This window comes from Macrobrachium rosenbergii, chromosome 2 (assembly GCF_040412425.1).
Source record: "Macrobrachium rosenbergii isolate ZJJX-2024 chromosome 2, ASM4041242v1, whole genome shotgun sequence".
NCBI lineage: Eukaryota > Metazoa > Arthropoda > Malacostraca > Decapoda > Palaemonidae > Macrobrachium > Macrobrachium rosenbergii.
The window spans coordinates 61,690,187-61,711,099 of record NC_089742.1 but is presented as its reverse complement, the minus strand read 5'-3'; the positions used below and the strand labels follow the sequence as shown (position 1 = coordinate 61,711,099).

Sequence of the window (20,913 nt, the reverse complement as noted above, 5' to 3'; positions counted from 1 at the left end):
AAAGAAAATGTTTGACATCCATCAATCCAATGGAATGCATAAAACTTTCAATAGTAAAAAAATATGCTAACCATCAGAAGTATACCTAATTAAACAACCAACACGATTACTGTACATTAGAGTCAAAGCCGTTTGCTAGGTACACATGCAAACACAATAATCTTCAACATGAAATAAAAAATTCTGCACCTTGCATAACATCAACTTTCCATTACTCAATGTAGATGATACAAACATTTCAAACATTTGCAGCACTGAAAACTAAAAATGTTAGTAGCATAGAAAACTAAAATTATTTTCAATGTCACGATCTAAAGATCTAACCAAACGCTTCCTATAAAAACAATTATTACTTACAATGCAAAATAAGTTACCAGGGGAAAATCTCACACTAAAACAAAAATTTCCTATGACCCCTTAAATCCTTAATTGGAAGTATAAGTACTGCTGTCAGCAACAAAAAGGTGGGTTCAACCAGAACTATGATACATTCAAATTTTGATGACTGACTTACATAATACTTTGTCTAAAAATTCATATATTTATTTAGGTTATCCGAACAGCTGTCATAGAATTTGTGCATTCATAATACATAATTTATAAATCCATGATTACAGTTCAGATTTAATCTAACTTACTTAATAATGCTTATGAGGTAAAGAAATCCACTTACCTTCTGCTGTGTCTGAACATTCTGAGGCATCTTGAACAACTGCTGAAGTTGCTGTTGACACTGCTGAATTTCAAACCCAAAGTTCATCTGCGGTTGTACTGGATATGGTCCTTGAGGTCCCAGACCAGGGCTACCCATTGGACCCTGCGGCACACCCTGACCCATTGGACCACCTGGAGCTTGTGGATGCATGCCAGGACCCATCTGACTCATGGGGCCCATCTGACCTGGTGCAAGCTGCCCTGGTGGTAATGGTCCTTGTGCACCAGGAGGCATCTGACCCTGGGATACAGCAGGCATCTGGCCTTGTGGACCTGCCATCATTTGTCCAGGAGGACCAGATGGAACTGCTATCTGGGTTCCTGGTGGCATAGCACCTTGAGTACCAGGTGGAACTGGACCTTGGGGGCCTGGAACTCCAGCCATCATTTGCCCTTGAACACTTGGTGGCATTTGGCCTTGAGATCCAGGAGGCAACTGACTTTGTGAAGATGGTGTCAATGGACCTTGAGAGCCTGGAGGAAGATGGCCTTGGGTTGCTGGAGCCATGGAACCTGGAGGCACTGGTGGCATTTGTCCTTGTGGGCCTGGTGGCATTTGTCCTTGTGGACCTGGAGGCATCTGTCCTTGAGGGCCTGGTGGCATTTGGCCTTGAGGGCCTGGTGGCATCTGCCCTTGTGGGCCTGGTGGCATCTGCCCTTGTGGGCCTGGTGGCATCTGCCCTTGTGGGCCTGGTGGCATTTGACCCTGGGGTACTGAAGGTAGTTGGCCTTGGGGTCCTGAAGGTGGCTGACCTTGAGATCCCGGTTGTACCTGACCTTGTGTTACTGAGGCCATCTGGCCTTGAGGGCCTGGTGCCATAATGCTTTGTGAACCAGGTGGCATCTGACCTTGAGCACCTGGAGGCATTGGACCTTGAGAACTCTGGGGCATCTGGCCTTGAGAACCTGGAGGCAACTGACTCTGAGGCCCTTGCGGCATCTGACCTTGAGGTCCTGGTGGTAACTGACTTTGGACATTCTGCTGTACCTGACCCTGGGAATTTGGAGACATCTGTCCTTGAGGTCCTGTTGGGGTCTGACTCTGCGGAGTTTGTGGCATCTGATTTTGCTGTGCTGATGGCATATTTCCAGGAGTTGCTGGTGGTACTTGACCCTGGACAGTCTGTGCCATCCCTGGTGGCATCTGACCCTGTGGTCCTTGATTCATTTTAACCTGACTGACTGGAGTCATCTGACCTTGTGGAACAGGTGATAACTGACCCTGCGGGCTAGATGTTAACTGACTGGGTAATGAACTTTGTAACTGTCCAGGTCCACCCAGCATTTGACCTGGTCCACTTACTGCCATCTGATGTTGTGGGCCTCCTGGCATTGGCCCTTGACCAGTGGGTCCAAGCCCTGGTGCCATCTGAGACTGCATCTGACTCTGTGCACCTGCTGTATTTTGACCCTGACCTGGTGTACCTGGTATTATTTGTCCTTGCTGGTTAGTAGGTATATGACTGGGTGGTTGAATAGGCATCTGATTTTGACCCATTAGTGGTGCTCCTGGCATTGAATTGCTGGGAGGAGTAGTGCCAGGTAATCTAGGAGGCATTTGGCTGCCTGCCATAGGAGGCATTTGGCCAGGCATACCTGGCTGCATCTGTCCCATTTTACCAGGAGGCATCTGTCCCTGAGGTCCATAAGGGCTAGATCCCACCATTCTATAAACACCTTGTGACATAGGTTGGGTATATGGTCCTTGGGGCCCTGAGTACCTCATCATACTTGCTCCTTGGGGACCGCAAGGTGCCATACCCATTGGCCCAGCTGTGTTTTGCAAACCATTTGCATGCATCCCATTTGGAGTCATCGAATTTGAAGGGATGCCATTAGATGATATAGGATTTGGCATCATACCATTTGGAGTCATAGTGGATGTCTGTACAATTCCTTGAGTGGTAGTTGTGGTAGGCACGTTGGTGGGTGCTGATGGCGAATGACCAGCTAAACTTGTCTGTGTTGGTCCATTTACTGCTGTTACAACTGTAGTAGTGGGGCTGGAAGCAGCCTGTACTTGAACACTATCACTAAAAGATTCACTGTTAGATACACTATTGACGGCACTATTCACTATACTACTACAAACACTTTGAGTTGACACTGGTCCATTACTCTGAGACACTAATGCACTTGATGTACTATTATTTGGAGTCAAACTTCCATCACTAACATTAGAAATACTGTCTGGTATAGAGTCTTGTCCTTGATGTGTTGATATAGGAGACTGTTGCTGATTTATTGGTGGAGGCGGCCTCTGGCCAGGTACTGTATTCGCTTGCATAAAGTTGCCTTGTTGAAGGAAATTCTGCTGGGCGACAGGTCGAGATTGTTGCCACTGCTGCGGGGACATTGCTGGCCTTGCAACTGGGCCTAAACCCGGTGACATAGGTGGTCGTGTTGGTCCAGGAGCAAGACCAGGGGACATAGGAGGTCTACTTGTTCCAGGTCCTAGACCAGGGCTTAATGGTGTGCCCATAGATGATCGATTTACTTTTCCAGGTGACATTGGAGCCCTAGTTCCAATTGGACTTGGCACTCCAGAGGAACCTGTATACAAGCCAGGTGATGGCATAGGTTGATTTGGGAGGTTGTACAACGTAAAGTTTAGTGTATTTCTACCATGGCTGACATTTGGTTTAACCATACCTTCCAGCTGTTGCAAACTAGAACTTGGACCTCCAGCAGCTACTGTTGGGATAGGAGAGGCACTGGACGAAGGAGGCATGGAAGCTGGCGAAGATACTGGTGTTGTCATTCCTAAATTAGAATTTGGCCTTGCATGAGGAGACATACTACGTGGCATTGGGGACATCTGAGGTCTTGGAGAGGGCTGTGCATGGGGAGACATTTGTGGAGAAGCCTGGGGAAATGGTGCTCTATAACTTGGGGTGCCATTTGGTACCTGCGAGCCAGGGTATTGGTTCATGTCACCTTGCTGAGGTCTTGGTCCTCCCACCATAGGCTGGCCTGTGAGATGCTGCTGCTGCTGCTGTGGAGGTGGCTGTTGACCAGCCATAGGAACTTGGCCCTGAGGATACTGTCCCATCTGATATGGCTGTCTAATACCCTGACTTACAGCATACTGTTGTGGCTGATTTGGTGCAGGTTGAGGTGCTCCAGGATAGGGACTCATACTTGGGGAGTTGGAAGCCATTGGTCTCTGGGGATCATACCCAGGATATGGGGGTCTTGGTGTACCTTGATAAGTTATGCCCTGAGAACCAGGTGGGTAACCCTGACTCATACTTTGGGGTGCCATGCCCTGGTAGTTCTGTGGAATGTTTGGTTGCATAGAGCCTCCCATATTTGAATTACTCATACCTTGATTTTGATATGGCGGCATACCTGGCTGGGAATAATTAGGCTGTTGATAATTACCCGGCATCTGATTATATGGAGATGGCTGACTACTCCAATTAGGTACAACACCCTGATTTGGCTGTACAGGTCTTTGGGCATACATATCTTGACCAGCAGGCTGATAGGATGGGCGATATTGGCCCCCTTGGTACTGGTTCATGGGAGGCTGTTGCTGGCCAGGGGCCCCAGCATATGGATAACCAGCCCCAGGACCTGGGCCAACATACATGGCCTGAGTTGAGGGAGGGGGTCCACCACCCATATTCATCTTCTGCCCCGGCCCTTGGGGTGGTGGCCCCCCTGCCCCAGATCCTATACTAGTGTAAGATGGCTGGGTGTAGCTATTGAGGTCCATCTCTGAAACGGAGACAGGTGTTGGACCAGAGGGGCTACCAAAACCATCGCCCTCAAGATCCAAGTCACCCAAGTCTCCGTCTCCGAACAGGCCGGACAGGTTATCCATCATTAATAAATTAGATTATAAATAATTATCAAATACTCATCATACTGCAGTTGTAACTCATCGTGCGCTACACGCTGCAGCCACGCTCATCCTGAAAGGAGAAAAAAATCCAAATAAATATATGAAAACTTACCAAATATCAACAGTGAGTAAAGCCATCCTTTGACAGCAACACAAGATATATAAAATGACTAAAAACAATCAACAACATTTACTGGTACTGTATACGTAGTAAAAATAGACCATTTTTAAATAATATACAGTCAACCCCCAGGATTCGCAGGGATAGGGACCACAAACCGCACCCCCCCCCCGCCCTGAATAACAAAAATCCGTGAATATTTGACGGCCCCTGAAAATGCTTATAACTGCCTATTTTGATAGTTCAAACACCAAAAACCCCCTCTAAAAAGGCTTATACCTGCCTATTTTAAGTTTTATCATGAAAAATGTATTTAGTTACGAAAATATGAAAATACAGCAATTAATGAATATTTCTCTATGAAAAATTTCCCAAATATGCAAATTTTCCGCAAATAATGTGGATGTACGTTCCACAGAAAATTCCGCAATAGGTGAAGCCGCGAATAGGCGGGGGTCAACTGTAGTACAAACATGATAAAGCTGGCTCACAACTTCCTTAGGAAATACTTGAAGAAATAAAACATTTGTATTTGTATATCATACTAATACTTCAGTAGTGCTGTGAAATAAAAGAAACCATTAAGGGGTTACAAACTCCAATACCAGAGCAATAACCATGATGCCTGGTATAAGGAACCTTATAACTAAGCAAGAGTTCTGATTTTGTCCTAAAATTTTCATTAAGATAAAAAACTACAATTCTACTAAAATTCACACCCTGTCAATTACACATTAAAGAGGGAAACATGAACTACTAATGTAATCTAACTAACCAGAAAAGGAAATAAGCCTGGGAAAACACAGACTTCAGTAATTACATAAAAGTAGAGCGTGGTCAACACTGCCATGTGAACACAATACATACCATACCGAGTGTTGTAGATTCTTGCTGCTGTGTTTCCGCTGCAACTTGTCAATAACAGAGGGGAAAAGCCATACGCTTATGATGGAAACAGCACAAAGCTAACATAATCGTGACAGCTTCTCCCTTCTGCAAATGACAATACATGGATCCTTGTCTGCAAAAAGTTCAGCATGGCATACTTGGGACTACCAACATTTTCAATTTAAAAAACACATGAGATGAGGAGAGAGAGAGAGAGAGAGAGAGAGAGAGAGTCTTATGGATAGTTTCACACTGATAAGGTTAGGATTAACTCATCTGAGTTCTCCAATTTTGATGTGTAAAATCTGACAGGGCAATGAATGCATTTCTGGGAGTTTTTTTTTTTTTATTCTCTCCATCCTGGCTACAACCCACAATAGTCAACTCACACTGCTTAGGTCAACGAAGGCATACTAGATTTTATGAATACACCCAATCGTTTCTTATGTTCAGTCTGAGATTGAAAATTGGCAAGAGAATACCTTGCCTAACCCATCCTGTGTGACCTTAAATGCTACAATACTACAGTTACTGACAGCAATGATTTTGGATCTGACTTTAGGATTGAAGACAGGGCCCAGAAAAGTGTTATTGCATCTTGGCTCATCTGGAACTTGCTGACTTATGCTTAAATTTTTACGAGTTGATTCATAAAAGCCACAATAAGGTAAAGCAGTCAATTCTACAAATTAGAGGCCCCTTTTACAATTAATGTTTTACAAGCAATAACAGCCAAGTTATTGAGTAGGTCGAGGCACAGCATCTGACACTAGTTCTAGGAGTGTGGTGGAATTGGAGAGAAAGGTTTCCAGTTTTCATGGGTGTTGCCAGATTTGGAAGTAAACCCTCTTTGATTGGCATACATGCCAATGGTGGATGCTTAGTTTCAGTGCCTTCAGTCTAGCATATTAAGGAGGGTCATTCAACTTAACCTTTTTTTTTAACTGTGTAATACACATCCCAACCATCATTAGTTGGGTGTGGAGATCAAACTGGTGAGCAAGCAGTCTATAACTGGTCTAATCAACATCACCCATAAATACATACATGGTATCTTTCTGAATAAGTTTCAGTATCCATGCACTCTTAGCAGTCTATTTACAACAAAAAGACTAAACTAACTGTAGTTGGTTTTGAAACTGTTCAATTTCTTGAGACCATATGCTGGTATACAAGTCATTGGCAAATAAGAGATAGACAATCTTTGCAGGTTGTTATAAGTATCTCTTATCATTAACAATAACGAACCAGGAATAATTCCTTGAGAAAACCTAATATGACTCAGGCTGGTTTGGATAATGGTCATTATCTGAAACTTAAAAATGCTAGTGTGAGAAGAAACTGTGTAGCAAGGTTCCTACAGGGCCACCTATCTGTTTTTCTGAGAGTCTGTGGCATACTATGAAGTGATAAACTTTGCAAAAAACCTTTTACTGCTTGGTTGATTAGTTGAGATACAGTACACCTCCCTTGTATATAGTCATATTGGTTGGTAGAGAGGAGATAATTTACAAGTCAAATGTCTGGCCATTGCTTTTTTACAATTTACTACAAAATTTTAATAAAGAGGGATGTTAGTGATATAGTACAGTGTGACTGCAGGGCAGCTTTCACTGTCTGATTATAGTGGACAAGTGATTACTTACTTGAAGAATTTTGGAATGTCATGATTTGATAATTATTTTAACCATAAGATATAGTTGGGTTTCCTTTGCAATCAATCACTCAAAATCATGAGAAGTTCTACCTGATGATTGGATCCACCAACAGGGGATAGAGATTACTTTGTTGAGGCCATTGCATGTGGACTTTGATATTAGTAATTGCATCTGACATTTAATTGGCGTGTTTGTAAAAGTACACAATTTTAGTGTTATGCCTACACTGGATCAGCATGACCTAGCACAGTACAGCAGGGTAAGATGTGCAGGATGGGACCACCATTGGGAGCATTAGTCTATGACTGGTCTAATCACAGTCATTAATAGTATGTACATGGCATTGAAAGCTTCCTAAAAAAAAATATTAATAACCATGCTGTCTATGACAATTTGCCAAAATTCTGACAACATGAGTAGACCACATTAAGTTGTCAGATCATGACTAAGTCCAGATCTTTACTTGGTGCCAGAGTAGTACCATAGCCATCCCACCTAGGTAAAGAGAATGATCCAAAACACAAACTTTCTTGAACATGTAATATTTGCCTGTTCAGACTGATATATTCATGCTGGGATAACAAAAACAACACCCACAGGACTACAAACTCCAAAATAGTTTTAATTACTCATCAAAGAAAACCAAAGCAGCCCCAGTAACTCTCACAGAAAAAAAAAAACTCCAATTATTCAAGAAATTATCAAGGCTCCAAAACTCCAGAGGAAACAGCAAATGCATAAATGGGCTCAAATCACTTAAATAAAATGGAAAATGAAGTTCCAATCACCCACAGATAAAAGCAAAGAAGCCATACAAGTCATGAGAAGAGAGCAAACTCACAATCACTAACAGGAAAAGCATAAAAAGTGTCTCACAGAATAAGCCCAGAGAGGAAACAATCACTCCGGAACAGCCCATCAGGGTACCAATCTCAAGATAAACCCCTATAAAGGACACAGTCACTTACTCACCACTCCGGAACAGCCCATCATGGTACCAATCTTAAGATAAACCCCTATAAAGGACACAATCACTTACCCAAAGTTCCAAATTTGTTACAACCACTTAGGATACAATCTCTCACAAAAAAGACTGAGCTCCAATTACAGAAACACCTGAAGGATCTTCTATCACTAAGAGAAAAAACATGAGAGGATTCCAATCACGTACAAAGCCTAGAGGCTCCATTCACTCAAAAGTTAAAATTTTTTTTTTTTTTTTTTTAAATAAAGACTCCAGTCACTCACAGGAAAGCCTGATGAGGCTCCAGCTGTTACAGGAATGCCTGAAGAGGCCCCACCTGTCACAGGATCTCCCAGAGACTCAGCCATCACAGGAAAGCCAAAGGTGGTCTCTGCATTACTGCAAAGCACATGCCAAACACTGCATCTACTGTTCAAAACAATACTTCCAGAAGCTCTAATCACTCAAAAATAGAACTGCAAAGATGATCTATTCACCCTGAATTGCCCACAGCAATTCCAAGCATTTGGAGGAAAAGAGGAAAGAGAGCCCAATCCCTCATAAAAAAACCTCAACCAGACCAAAGAAGTTCCTATTACTCTCATGAAAATGAATGTGTGGAATCTAGGCCATATAGCCTACTGCTGGAGATAAGGAGGCCATTCAGTGCCTTAGCTCATGGGAAAATACAACGAAGCTCCAATTCCCAAAAATCCTAAAACAGCTCCAATTACCTGCAAAAAGGAAAAACTCTGAACTCTTGCTTGCAAGAACACACAAGCTCCAATCATTCATAGAAAACAGCTAAAAAAACACCAATCATTCACTAAAACTTAAAAAAAAAGTTAAAGCAGCTCCACTTTCTAAAGAGAAGGATCTAGAATGGCCTTATCACAAACAGATAAGATTTAAATGGTTCATTAAGACCTCAATTACTCCAACTCCTTGATTAGTCTAAAATACTCTAATCACTTACAAGCAGTTATAAAATACTACAATCTCTGACATTCATAAAATACTACAATCACTGGCATTCATAAAATACTACAATCACCGACATTAAAAAAATCCTACATTCAACGACATTCATAAAATACAATAAATACTCCAATCACTCAAAAGGGACTAACACACACTTAATCACTGAATAAGGACTAAAATACTCCAGCACCGCTAAAACATTAAACTGCCATCACCTACAGGCAAAGATTAACATGGTTCCCCCAAATTCACAGAGCAAAAGGATAACTGTTCCTGTCCCTTAAATGGAGTGGCTCCAGTCACTTGTAGAAAATGCCAAAGCTCACATATTCACTAAAAGATCAAAACTGCAACAGTCACACACAGGAAAAGGACAAAGAGGCTCCACTTACTTATGAGAAAATATCTACAAAACTCCAATCACCTGAAGGGAAAAAAGCACAGTGACACCACTAACAGAAAAAACCAAAGACATTACTCTAACCACTCGAGAGAGAGAGAGAGAGAGAGAGAGAGAGAGAGAGAGAGAGAGAGAGAGAGAGAGAGAATTAGCTTCAAAACAATCAAAGATCAAGGCAAATGAGGCTCCAAACACCATCAGGAAAAAGTAAATGAGACTCAAATCACAAAGGTTAAAACAGAGAAAAAAGCAGACTACTCCAAATGCAAGGAAAAGGCCAACAAGCCCAAATTCTCACAGGAAAATGTGAATATGACTACAAATTCACAGAAAATGGGGCAATAATCTCAGAAAACAAAGGAAAAGCAAGCACTACAAAACAAAAAAAAAGACTCCATATATTCACAGTACAAGGCTATCAAGGCTCCAAATACTCATATGTAAAAGCAAACTAGACTCCAATCATTCAAAAGAAATGGCAAATGAGGTTCCCTACACTTAAAGCAAATGCAAAATGAGGCTCCAAAATTCACAGAAGGCAAATGTCCCCCCCTCAAAACCCTCCTTCAAAAAGAAACAAACCCAAAAAGGCTTCAATCTCCCCAGAGGCAAAATCCATGCCCCCTTACCCCAACTCGACATTTCTGGGGCTCCACTCTCCAGAGGCAAATGAGTCTCCAACCACTCACAGGCAACGGTAAACAGGGTTCCAACCACTCACAGGAGAGGGCAAAGCTCCACTGGCTCACAGGAAAGGGCAAACAGAGCTACAACCATCATCCTCAACAAAAGACAGAGCTCCAACCACCATCCTCAAGAAAAGGCAAACAGAGCTCCAACCATCATCCTCAAAAAAAGGCAAACAGGGTTCCAGCCACTACCGGAGAAGTAAAACTGGGTTCCAACTACTAATAGGAAAAGGCAAATGTGGCTCAATCATCCTCAAGAGAAGGCAATCGGAGTTCCAGCTGCCCACAGGAGAAGGAAAATTGGGCTCCAACCACTTAGAGGGAAAGGAAAATTGGGCTCCAACCACTTAGAGGAAAGGCATATAGGGCTTTGACCAGGCAAATGAGGCTACAATCATTCAGAGTAGGTCAAGGCTCCAAATCAGACCCACATGAGCAAGAGCCTGTGATACAGCCAGCTTAATTGGTCATAACTACTACTAGTACTGCTACTACTACTTTACTGAAGAGCCAAAGCAGTTCCAATCACTAACAAGGAAAGGTCAAAGAAGCTTCAAATTATTCACTGGAAAAGGCCAAAGAAGCACCTGTCACTCACAGAAACAAGAAGAACTAAAGAGCTCTAATCACTCACACAAAAAGGCCAACATTTCTGGAGCTCCACTCTCCCGAGGGCAAACGAGTCTTTAACCACTCACAGGCAAACATAAACAGGGCTCCAACCACTCACAAGAAAGGGCAAACAAAGCTCCAATGTCTCGCTGGAAAGGGCAAACAGAGCTCCAACCATTATCCTCAAGAAAAGGCAAACAGGGTTCAAGCCATTTACTGGATAAGTATAACTGGGCTCCAACCACTAATAGGAAAAGGCAAATGCAGCTCAATCATCCTCAAGAAAAGGCAATCAGGTTCCAGCTGCTCACATTAAAAGGAAAATTGGGCTCCAACCACTTGGAGGGAAAGGAAAATTGGGCTCCAATCACTTAGAGGGAAAGGTAAATTGGGCTCCAACCACTCGAAGTTAAGACAAATGGGGCTTTGACCAGTAGCAGGAAAATCATAGGAGGTTCCAACTACTTCAAAGAAAAGGCAAATGAGGCTACAATCATTCAGAGTAGGTCACTGATGCTCTGAACCCACAACAGCAAGGCTCCAAACCAGACCCACATCAGCAAGAGCCTGTGCTGGCATACAGCCAGCTTAAACAACAATAACTACTACTATTGCTACTTTACCGAAAAGCCAAAGCAGTTCCAATCACTAGCAGGAAAAGTCAAAGCAGCTTCAAATTATTCTCTGGAAAAGGCCAAGGAAGCACCTGTCACACATAAAAAGAAGGACAAAGGGGCTCTAATCACTCTCACAAAGAGACCAAAAAGCTCTAATTCCTAACAGAAGAAATACAAAGCTCCAATTACACAGTTTAAGCAAAGAAGCTCTAATCACACAGGAAAGTAAAAAACTAGTTCCAATCACTCAGCATAAGGATTCTGAAACTCCTACACATCGTAAGGAAACCAATCCCAGGATGAGGACAAGGTAGCTCCATTAAAACGTCAAAACAACCACCACTCCCAGGAAAAGTTAAAAGTAACCCCAAAACCCTTCAAGAAAAGGCAAAGTAACTCTTAACTGCTCACAGCCAACACCGATTCCTTGTAGGAAAAGTCCACAAATTCCAATTACTGTACTGTAATTTTAAGTAGGGAAAAGTTCCATCTCGCATTAATGTGCCAAAGCAGCTCTAATTACTCACTGAAATGGGCCGATGCAGCACCAGTTACTCACAGAAAAATGACTAACCACTCACAGCTACAGCAGCTCAAATTCACAAAACTTTCACTGAGAAAGATTCAACCTTTCAATGTGGAATAACAATAGCCTCAATTCTATTGGGAGTCTTCACCATACACAAAAAACCATGTAGTCCTCACACTATAGAAATACAGAGCCAGTTTAAGTTTAAGTTCTGGACACAAAAGGAAGTTCAATACTGTCAAATAGGAAGCTCCTATCTCACGAGATGCAATGGCTATATTACACACTAAAACAAGGAGGAAAAATGTCATCATTCAATTAAATGAAAACTGATAAAAAAAAAACCCTTACTCAACTCTAATGGGGGGAAAAGGCTGATTCCTCTGAGAACCTGCCACAAAGTAAATAAAATCTTGTAAAACAAAATGTACGTTTTCCAATCCTACACAAAAAATGGTTGGAAGTTACATTTCAAGTGAAACAATATGAGTTGGTACTTTAATACCATTAAGGTGTAAAGCAAACGAGATAAATGTTAAGAAATCCAGTTCTCAATAATACTAGATCTATATTTTCAGTGACAGCAAAAGATGAAGCCTTTTTCTTATGCAACAATAAAAGTGGCCATGTGAATTCCAAGTTCCAACAATGAAATGGCAAGAAAGCTTAATTCCAACCTCAACACACACACCATGAACTTGCTTTCCAAAAATGATAAGAAGCAAGGACGTTTTTTGTATTACATAAAGGTCAAATAACTATCAGAACTTCAATGCTAATTTGAAAAAAAATGCAAAATTGCATTGTTTCTACAGTGGAAAAGGTTATGTAAACTTAATTCCAACATGAAAACAAGTTAGAATAAAAATTATAAAAAAAAAAAAATTCATTCTAACAAGGATACTTTGTTCTTACAATGACACAAGGGTATTCGAAACTCAAGACTATGAAAGGATGGGAGCTTATTCCTTTGATATCAGACTGTCTATATTCAACGATAAAAGTAGTTAAGAACCCTGTTCTAAAAAAAAAGCCATGGAATCCCCATCCCACCAAAAAAAGGAGGCTAATATCTTGCTCTTTAAAGGACACGAGGTGCCACAGATATACTCAACTGAACAGAAAAAAATATCACGGAAACTTTATTTCAAAAACATACAACAGTTTTCTTTTTCCAAAGACAAAAGGGTCATTCATTCAAACAACAATCATGAAGGCAATGTTTGTTCCTACATACAAATAACGGTTGGAAACATCCATTTTGTGACAGAAGAGCCATGGACACTTCTTAGTGAGACAGAAGCGCCATCGAGACTTCATTCTTGATGAGGCAGAGGAGCCACGGAAACTTCACTTCAATAAGGTACATGAACCCTGTTCTGATAAAGTAGGACGGGCCATGGACACGCATTTCCAACAAAAAGAGAAAATAAAAAGGACCACAGACACACCATTCTATCGAAGACAAGAGAAAGCAAGGAAGCTTTGTTTCTTCAAAAGGCCATAGACTTCATTCGGACAATGACAAAACAGGTTAGATTAATCTTACGAATCTAGGACCATAAAAGATACATTTCTACGAATATGCACACGAAAGTCTTATTCCCTCAATAACAAAAGTTTATTTCTAATCATTCAAGTTTCACGTGATTTCTTTCGTCTAAATAAGCCATAGGTTCTTCAACCGCCCTCAAAACCAGAACAGTCACAATAGCGACATGGGCACTGATAAGATTTTCAACTACTAACATCTGTATAATTCTTACATACTTATAACTGCTCTCAGTACACCTACAGTGCAGGCCAAGTATTAGAAACAAAGAAAAATTATATATGGGATTATACCTTATGAAAATCAATAACCTGAGGTAAGATGCGAGACAAAACTAATCGAAACTGAGCAAACACGAGACACAAAGACGAATAAAAAAAACCTTACAGATAAAAGTAACTTAAAGCCTGAAGAGTGATTTACCCTGGAATTTACTATATTCTATTAAGAAACATAGCGAATTAAACCAGCCAATACCAACCAAAGCAGCATAAATCAAAATAAGTTGAGCACATTAGAACTGAATGAGTAATACAACTAATACGATTGACAAAATGAAAAACTCCAGCCTGAGAGAGAGAGAGAGAGAGAGAGAGAGAGAGAGAGAGAGAGAGAGAGAGAGAGAGAGAGAGAGAGAGAGAGAGAGAGAATTTTATCAATTTCGTGTTTCCTGAAAAAAGAGACTTCTATTGAATTTACGTCCCGCAAAGTAGTTTTGTCAGAGAGAGAGAGAGAGAGAGAGAGAGAGAGAGAGAGAGAGAGAGAGAGAGAGAGAGAGAGAGAGAGAATTTTACCACTCTCATGCTCTGAAAACAGAGAGGTTTATTGGATTTTCAACCCTGAAAGTAGTTTCATCAGAGAGAGAGAGAGAGAGAGAGAGAGAGAGAGACGTAACCTAGCAAGGGAGGGATCCTTAGGAAGGAGAGAAAGAGAGAGAAACCCACAAATGGGAGAAACTGTAGGTGAGGGTTGTGAGGTGAGTGTCGGGTTCAGGGATGTAGCGGGGAGGGGAGGGGAGGCGGGTAACTAGTAGGGGAAGGTGGGAGTTGTGGGAGGGGGAAGGGAAAGGCAGGAAGGCCTGGCTCTGGTGGCAGTGCTGCTGCTTCTGCTGGTGGAGGCGACAAAACTGCCGTAACCCACAAACCCTAGACCACCATCACAACCCTGCTGCCAGACTCATTCACAACCAACACCGCCCCCGCTTTCACAAAAACACATTGCAGAGGGAACCCGAGAAATATACATAGAAAAAAAATACAGCAGCTTTCGAGAGTATGGTGCAAAGCGGTCGGTTCTTGTTCCTTGGACTGTGGTAACTCGAGGGAAGATGGAAGTTGTACTAGAAGAGAATGAGAAGGCGGGTTGAATGCGCTGAGAAGAGATGGAGGAAGAGGAAGAAGAGGTTTTCAGGGGGGGTTATGCCACACTCACCGATCAGTGCTGGTCCTGGAGAAGGTGCTGTTGCCATCATGACACACCATACTAACAATATAAACTACACCATCACAAAACGACAAACACAGCTACCACCACTACCAACACTACACTACCCAACAGAGCTTTGAGCGGCGTGGCCCATCTGAGATATTAGGAGGAATACGGGGCTTTGAGAGCGCTAGAGAGAAAAGAGGCAAGAGAGAGAGGGAGGGGAGAGGATGAGGCTCCCTACATAGGGACCCCGGGGAGGAGTAAAGTGGGAGAGAGAGCGAGAGAGCGCAAGAGGAAGGGGACAGCAAGGAGGAAACGAGAGAAGAGGGGAACTGAAGAAGGGGGGAAAGGGTGAGATGGGGAGTAGAAAGAGGGGCAGAGCACGCCGGGAGGGCAGCAAATGTGGGGAGGAGGAGGGGACCCAGAAAGGCGGTGTTGCCATCTCTACCGTTACTCTTTATACACCCGGATTTTTCCCTGCAGCAGCAGCAGCAGCAGCGGCGGCGGGGCGGCAGGAGCAGCAGCAGAAGCACATCTGACCTTCTTGCCACTGTCAAACTCTCCTCATAATATGGCGAATTTGATAAAATTCTTCTAGTAAATGCAACGGACTCCGTAAAGCCATACGAATGGTTAGAAGCGTATAGGCAAATCGGTTACAACCTACGAATCGAACGCCATAAAACACAGCTAGCCTCGGTAAAAATAACCCTAGTCGATACCTTACTACCACCACCACCGCCGTCCCTCCTATGTGATCCCATCCCGTCAACCCCACCAGACAATCCCCAACTCCCCAGAACGCCCGGCCTGCCTGCCTGCCTGGCTGGGTCGTTGAACAGCCGCATAATATCTAGATGCTATTATTTCTCTAATTTGAAGACCACTGCCGCCTGCCCTGCTCAACACCCACTACTAGCTCGTCATAAAACTAACAAAAACTCGCCATTTTCATACGACGGAAGCCTACACAACACGGATCAGTCAGTGAACGCCATCGACAAGAGGGGGAAAATCGGCGTAGACTTAGCCTATAACCGATTCCATGGGAGACCAAGGTCACTTCCGGAAATCTCCAACGGTTTCGGTGCTTGCGAAGGATACAAAATGAAAGAAAAATCCACATCGCCCTCATCCGACCAAAGCACAGTCCATGCCACGAATGCGGTCTTGACAAATTTTCTTCCCTTTCCTCTTGTTCTCATGATCAGCGTTGGTTAGTCTTACAAATTACTTTGGAATCACAATGTGATTACAGCAAACAAATATGAAATACGCCTTTAATAAAAAAAAATAACCCGTCAGACCTTGATACAAACCATGCAACAAATAAGGACCTCAGCCCCTTTCGTGATGGTAAATGATCGCTTTGCCTTCCAATTCCTTTATTCTAGGCCTACAGTACTTTTCCTCTAATACTGCGGGTGGCCACATCAGCAAACCGTACTCCGGGCAAGAACCTAAATAAAAACAGTCTTCCTCTTGGGTTCTTCCTGCAAACCCACCCACCGCCAGCGGAGCCTATCGCCGTCTTCCCTAAATTCCCCAAACCATTTGATTATTATACAAATAATTCACTACCTTGACCCACCCTCACTTTCTCGTGATGGGAAACAAAACAACGTTCATAGCATACGGCCTTTCCCTCTTCTATGGAATCATCCATTTCCCGCTAGACTCCAAAAATTGAAGGAACACACCATAGATCCTCCACCCATCAACAACAACAACGTCGCCAAGCTACGCGCGCGCGCGCACACACAAACACACTCACTTGGGCTATGCCCTTAGCATTACTTGCCCTCCCATCCTATCCCTCCCTCCATCTATCAGAAGAACCTCGAAAACGATCTTCCGTTCGTTCTGTCGAAGTCTGGATCCAAACGTGTACTACGTTTGGGCTTCGGCAGAAACAATGGTTTCATGTGGTAACTAATTTTATACTGTAGACCATGGTACTTGTTTTTCAAAAACAATATTTATATCCTGAAGAAATTAATCACAAAACGCGGTTAAAAAATAAACAAATAAACCAAACTATACCTGCTTCATGGAATACTCGGGGCTCAAGGAAATAATATCAACAACTGGATTTATATTAACAATTGCCACATTTTGGGGGGGGCGTAATTTGCGTTCACGAAAGGATGCAAGTTACCATACTCAAATACGCTTGCATCAGAGCTGGCATGCAATGGCAAACATACCTTACAATAAAACAAATCTTGTCACTCACCCCCCGCCCCCCAACACTTGGGAACATTTTTGGTGTCATTTAATTTTTCTGTAATGTTGAAATGATTAACATACAGTAGGTGGAAAATATTAATGAACACACCTATATGCCATTAACTTCTTAAGCATGCTTCGAAAAGTATCTATATTACCGTGAATCCACCCACATTCTTTTCGTGATATTCAAAATATAGTTGCCCAATTTCAACTGTAGTGTCTGGGTAAAGCATAAATGTTCAGACCACCTCATGGTATTTTTTTGAGTGGCTATAGCTAAGAGATGCGGAACTATACACAAGCATGAAACAAATTTGTTATATGCAGAATCCCGTAGGACTCTTCAATTATCCGATAGAAATTACTGCAGTGGAATCTTTCCCAAAATAATTTGTCCTGATCATACGTTTAAACGAAAAAACAGGCCACTCAAAATGTTGCGCTTGATAGTTAAGATAGAAAAACGAAAAGACCGCAGTTCAAATTTTAATCCAACCTGCTATATTCTAATAAATACTGTACTTGCATTGTTCTCCTGTTGTTGTACTGATATATATATATATATATATATATATATATATATATATATTATATATATATATATATTATATATATATATATATTATTATATATATATTATTATATATATATATATATATATAATATATATATATATATATATATATATGGCAATTCCAAATAATCAATTTAACTGTATGTTCATTACTCAACATATCCTAAAACCTGAAAGCCATTTCATTATTATTAATTATGATATAACTATGGCTAACCCTGGAATACTTAAAGACCTGTGGTTGCAAATATTGAAAATGCTGTCATGGCCAAGACCTGTGGTTGCAAATATCGAAAATGCTGTCATGGCTAAGTGCATTTCTACAAAACTGACCTTTCGACTCGCATCTAACTTTTGATAAACATCTAATGAATTAAGTTTCAGCAAACGCCGTGCGAAAATTAGGTATTGTTTGTAAGGCCTCATATTTTTATGAGTAATAAAATATCAATGCAACGTGTTTTAGGCCATTTATACTTCTTTGCTGGAATACTGTTCTCCGGCGTGGATGTCTGCTTCTGCCATCTCTTTGGATAGAGTTGTCGTGGTGGTGGGTTTGTTTCCTAATACTGCAGTAGCAGTTTTAACTTGAGCCATCAACAAATTGGTCTCTTGACACTTTTCATAAGTTGTATTTCAACAGCGATTTTTACAATCACAACTGATCCCTGATCCCATAGTGCCGAGAGCAACCAGACTCGCTGGACATCAGCACCAACATGCAGTAAATGTGCCTCGCTGTCGAACTTCTCAATTCCAGAAGTCCTTTATTCCTCCAACTGTTGGACTGTGGAATAGCCCCCCAGAGGATGTCGAGCAATTAGAACTTCAGAAGTTCAAGCAAAAATGCAATGAATTACCACCCTAATACTATTCTTCTTGCATTTCAATAGTGTTATCTATTACTCTATATTTTTTCTTTAAGAAGTGGGATCTTTCTGCGATTCATTTATGTCCTCTACTTCTTCCTTATGACCACCATATTCTTTGTAAGCTCGAATTTCAAGTTAACGGCCCCTGTGGACTTGTTCCACATGAATAGGTATCATCTACTGAATAATAATATTATAATGATTCAAATTCTGGATACAAGCAGACACCAACTGACTTCTGAAAGACGTTCCTTTAATGTAAACCATGACAATGACCACAAACAGTACTGTGAAGAGTGCTTGCAGGCTATGCTTAGACGCTGTACATAAAATTTTTACAGGTCAAAGCCACCATTTACCACGGAAAGGCTCAGAGAAAAGCCACGGCATTGGCGACAAGTTTGTGCAGGAAAGAGCATTGTGTCAAACGATCACCAAATACATATATCTCTACTACAGTGATTTTAGGTGAAGTACTCTAAGAGGCTATACAATATGTGCTTTTTAGAAAAGAAAGCATCGAGATTTCATCAATATGCCAAGAGGAAGCAATCAATCGAAGGTACACCAGAGACTAAATGCAGTACTGCAGCATACTTAATTCTATTTTACTACCGTCATTCTTCAGTCATCAGGCTTCAACTGCATTTGGTTCTAGGTCATACCACTGAATAAAATTTCAGGAGATAGTTTAACCCGGACAAGGTACTTCTTGCCTTGTAAACCAGCCACAAATGCATTTGAAAATACAAGACAGAATTTAATAATCGTAGTAGAATACATGAAATGTAAATAGTCCCGTTCTTCCCCTTCTAAAGTTATTTCTGTTTTTGAACTCTTGCCTGGCTATGAACTCGTTCTGTATGCAGTTTTAAGATAGTATGCGTCTATTCATCTGTACTGCAATGATGCAAGATGCTTGCTTTCCTGTATTTCATAGCCTACACTGACTTCAGAGTAGCCGTTGACCAAATGAATGCTTTACTATCTTTTTTGTTTCCATGAAATAGTTTACTAATATACTTAAGTACCTTGACTGATCAGTAAAAACTTTTTAATCGTAACAATCATCCTGACCAGGACATTTTGCTCACTCAAAAAAAAGATACATTTATGGGGTTACAGTTCAGACAAACATGCCGATGACTGCACTCATACCAGGTGCCGCAACAAGGTTTGGAATAGACTGGCACAGACTAGCCCTCAGGTTATAGTTGATCTGAATAAGGTGTTACTTGAAGTTTATAGATTCTTTCTCCGTTTGTTTCTTTTAATTTGTACAGCACTGTGACCTTTCTCTTAATTTGTACAGCACTGTGACTTTTTCTCATTGGCTATAAACTAGCTATTCAAATGAATGCCAAATGCACTAACTGGCGTAAAACAACTATACTCCCTTGTCTGATGTTTCTAAGTAGCTTATGAAGGGTAAATTCAAACAAGTCTTACTGTTCTCTCTTTCACACGCAAGATGAGGGAGGGCAGGGTAATCTACAAAAAAACATGAATTCCAGCAAATGATGTTACTAGACTTGCGTCTTAAAATATTCCACGTTAGCACTACTGTCTAATCTTTTGAGTGGACGGCCTTTTGGCTTACTTCAGATGAATGCTGCCTAATTTTGATAATGATTATCAAGAACCCAAGCTATTAAACATCAAATTACTAAAAATGGTAGGAGTAACAGTAAGGTCTCAAGTTTCCAAGAAGTACGTGTTATGGGAGAACCCATTTGCTGCTGAGGAAACTTCTGTGAAGGCTGCATGACACAAGTGCTATGAGGGTTTTTTGAGGTTAAATGAATCTGGATGTGACCTGTCTGTTTTCCTCTTGACTCGACGTAGTGAGAGAAACTGGCTATGACGTAAAACAAAAATACTATATAAATTTCATACCTGGGGTTACTGCTCCCACAATACGGGGGCTGCTAGTAGGTATAGTAAATAACTGCTCCCACAATACGGGGGCTGCTAGCAGGTATAGTAAATAAGTATAAAAAAAAAATTAACCTAAAGAGCAAAGCTGTGGGATTACGAAATAAGTAGTGTGAGAAAATATGTAGTTAGTGCTCTAAGGAGTGCCATTTTAAGTGGGGGCAAACTTTAAAATAGTGTTAAAAGTTTTTTGCAGCATCCATCACACCCTAGCTGCAACGTTTTCTGTCTAACAGTACTTTTGGTCCATTTCCTCTGGTCTCTTTCCACCTAGCTATTTAACAGTGCCAACTTGAC

General features: G+C 41.5%; 1 protein-coding gene across 14 annotated transcripts in view; it reads right to left on the bottom strand.

Annotated features, from left to right (window-relative positions):
* Positions 1 to 20,913, bottom strand: part of kis (kismet) — a 154,507-nt gene that overhangs the window by 121,672 nt on the left and 11,922 nt on the right. For 10 of the 14 annotated variants that reach the window (XM_067119586.1, XM_067119623.1, XM_067119536.1 and 7 more), the window contains exon 2: positions 674 to 4,634. In XM_067119586.1, the coding sequence (XP_066975687.1) occupies positions 674 to 4,546 (3,873 nt within the window). In that variant the 5' untranslated portion in view covers positions 4,547 to 4,634. Of the gene's footprint in view, positions 1 to 673; positions 4,635 to 15,006; positions 15,176 to 20,913 lie in introns of those variants that run through there. The other 4 variants (XM_067119546.1, XM_067119590.1, XM_067119571.1 and 1 more) reach the window with 1 other exon arrangement.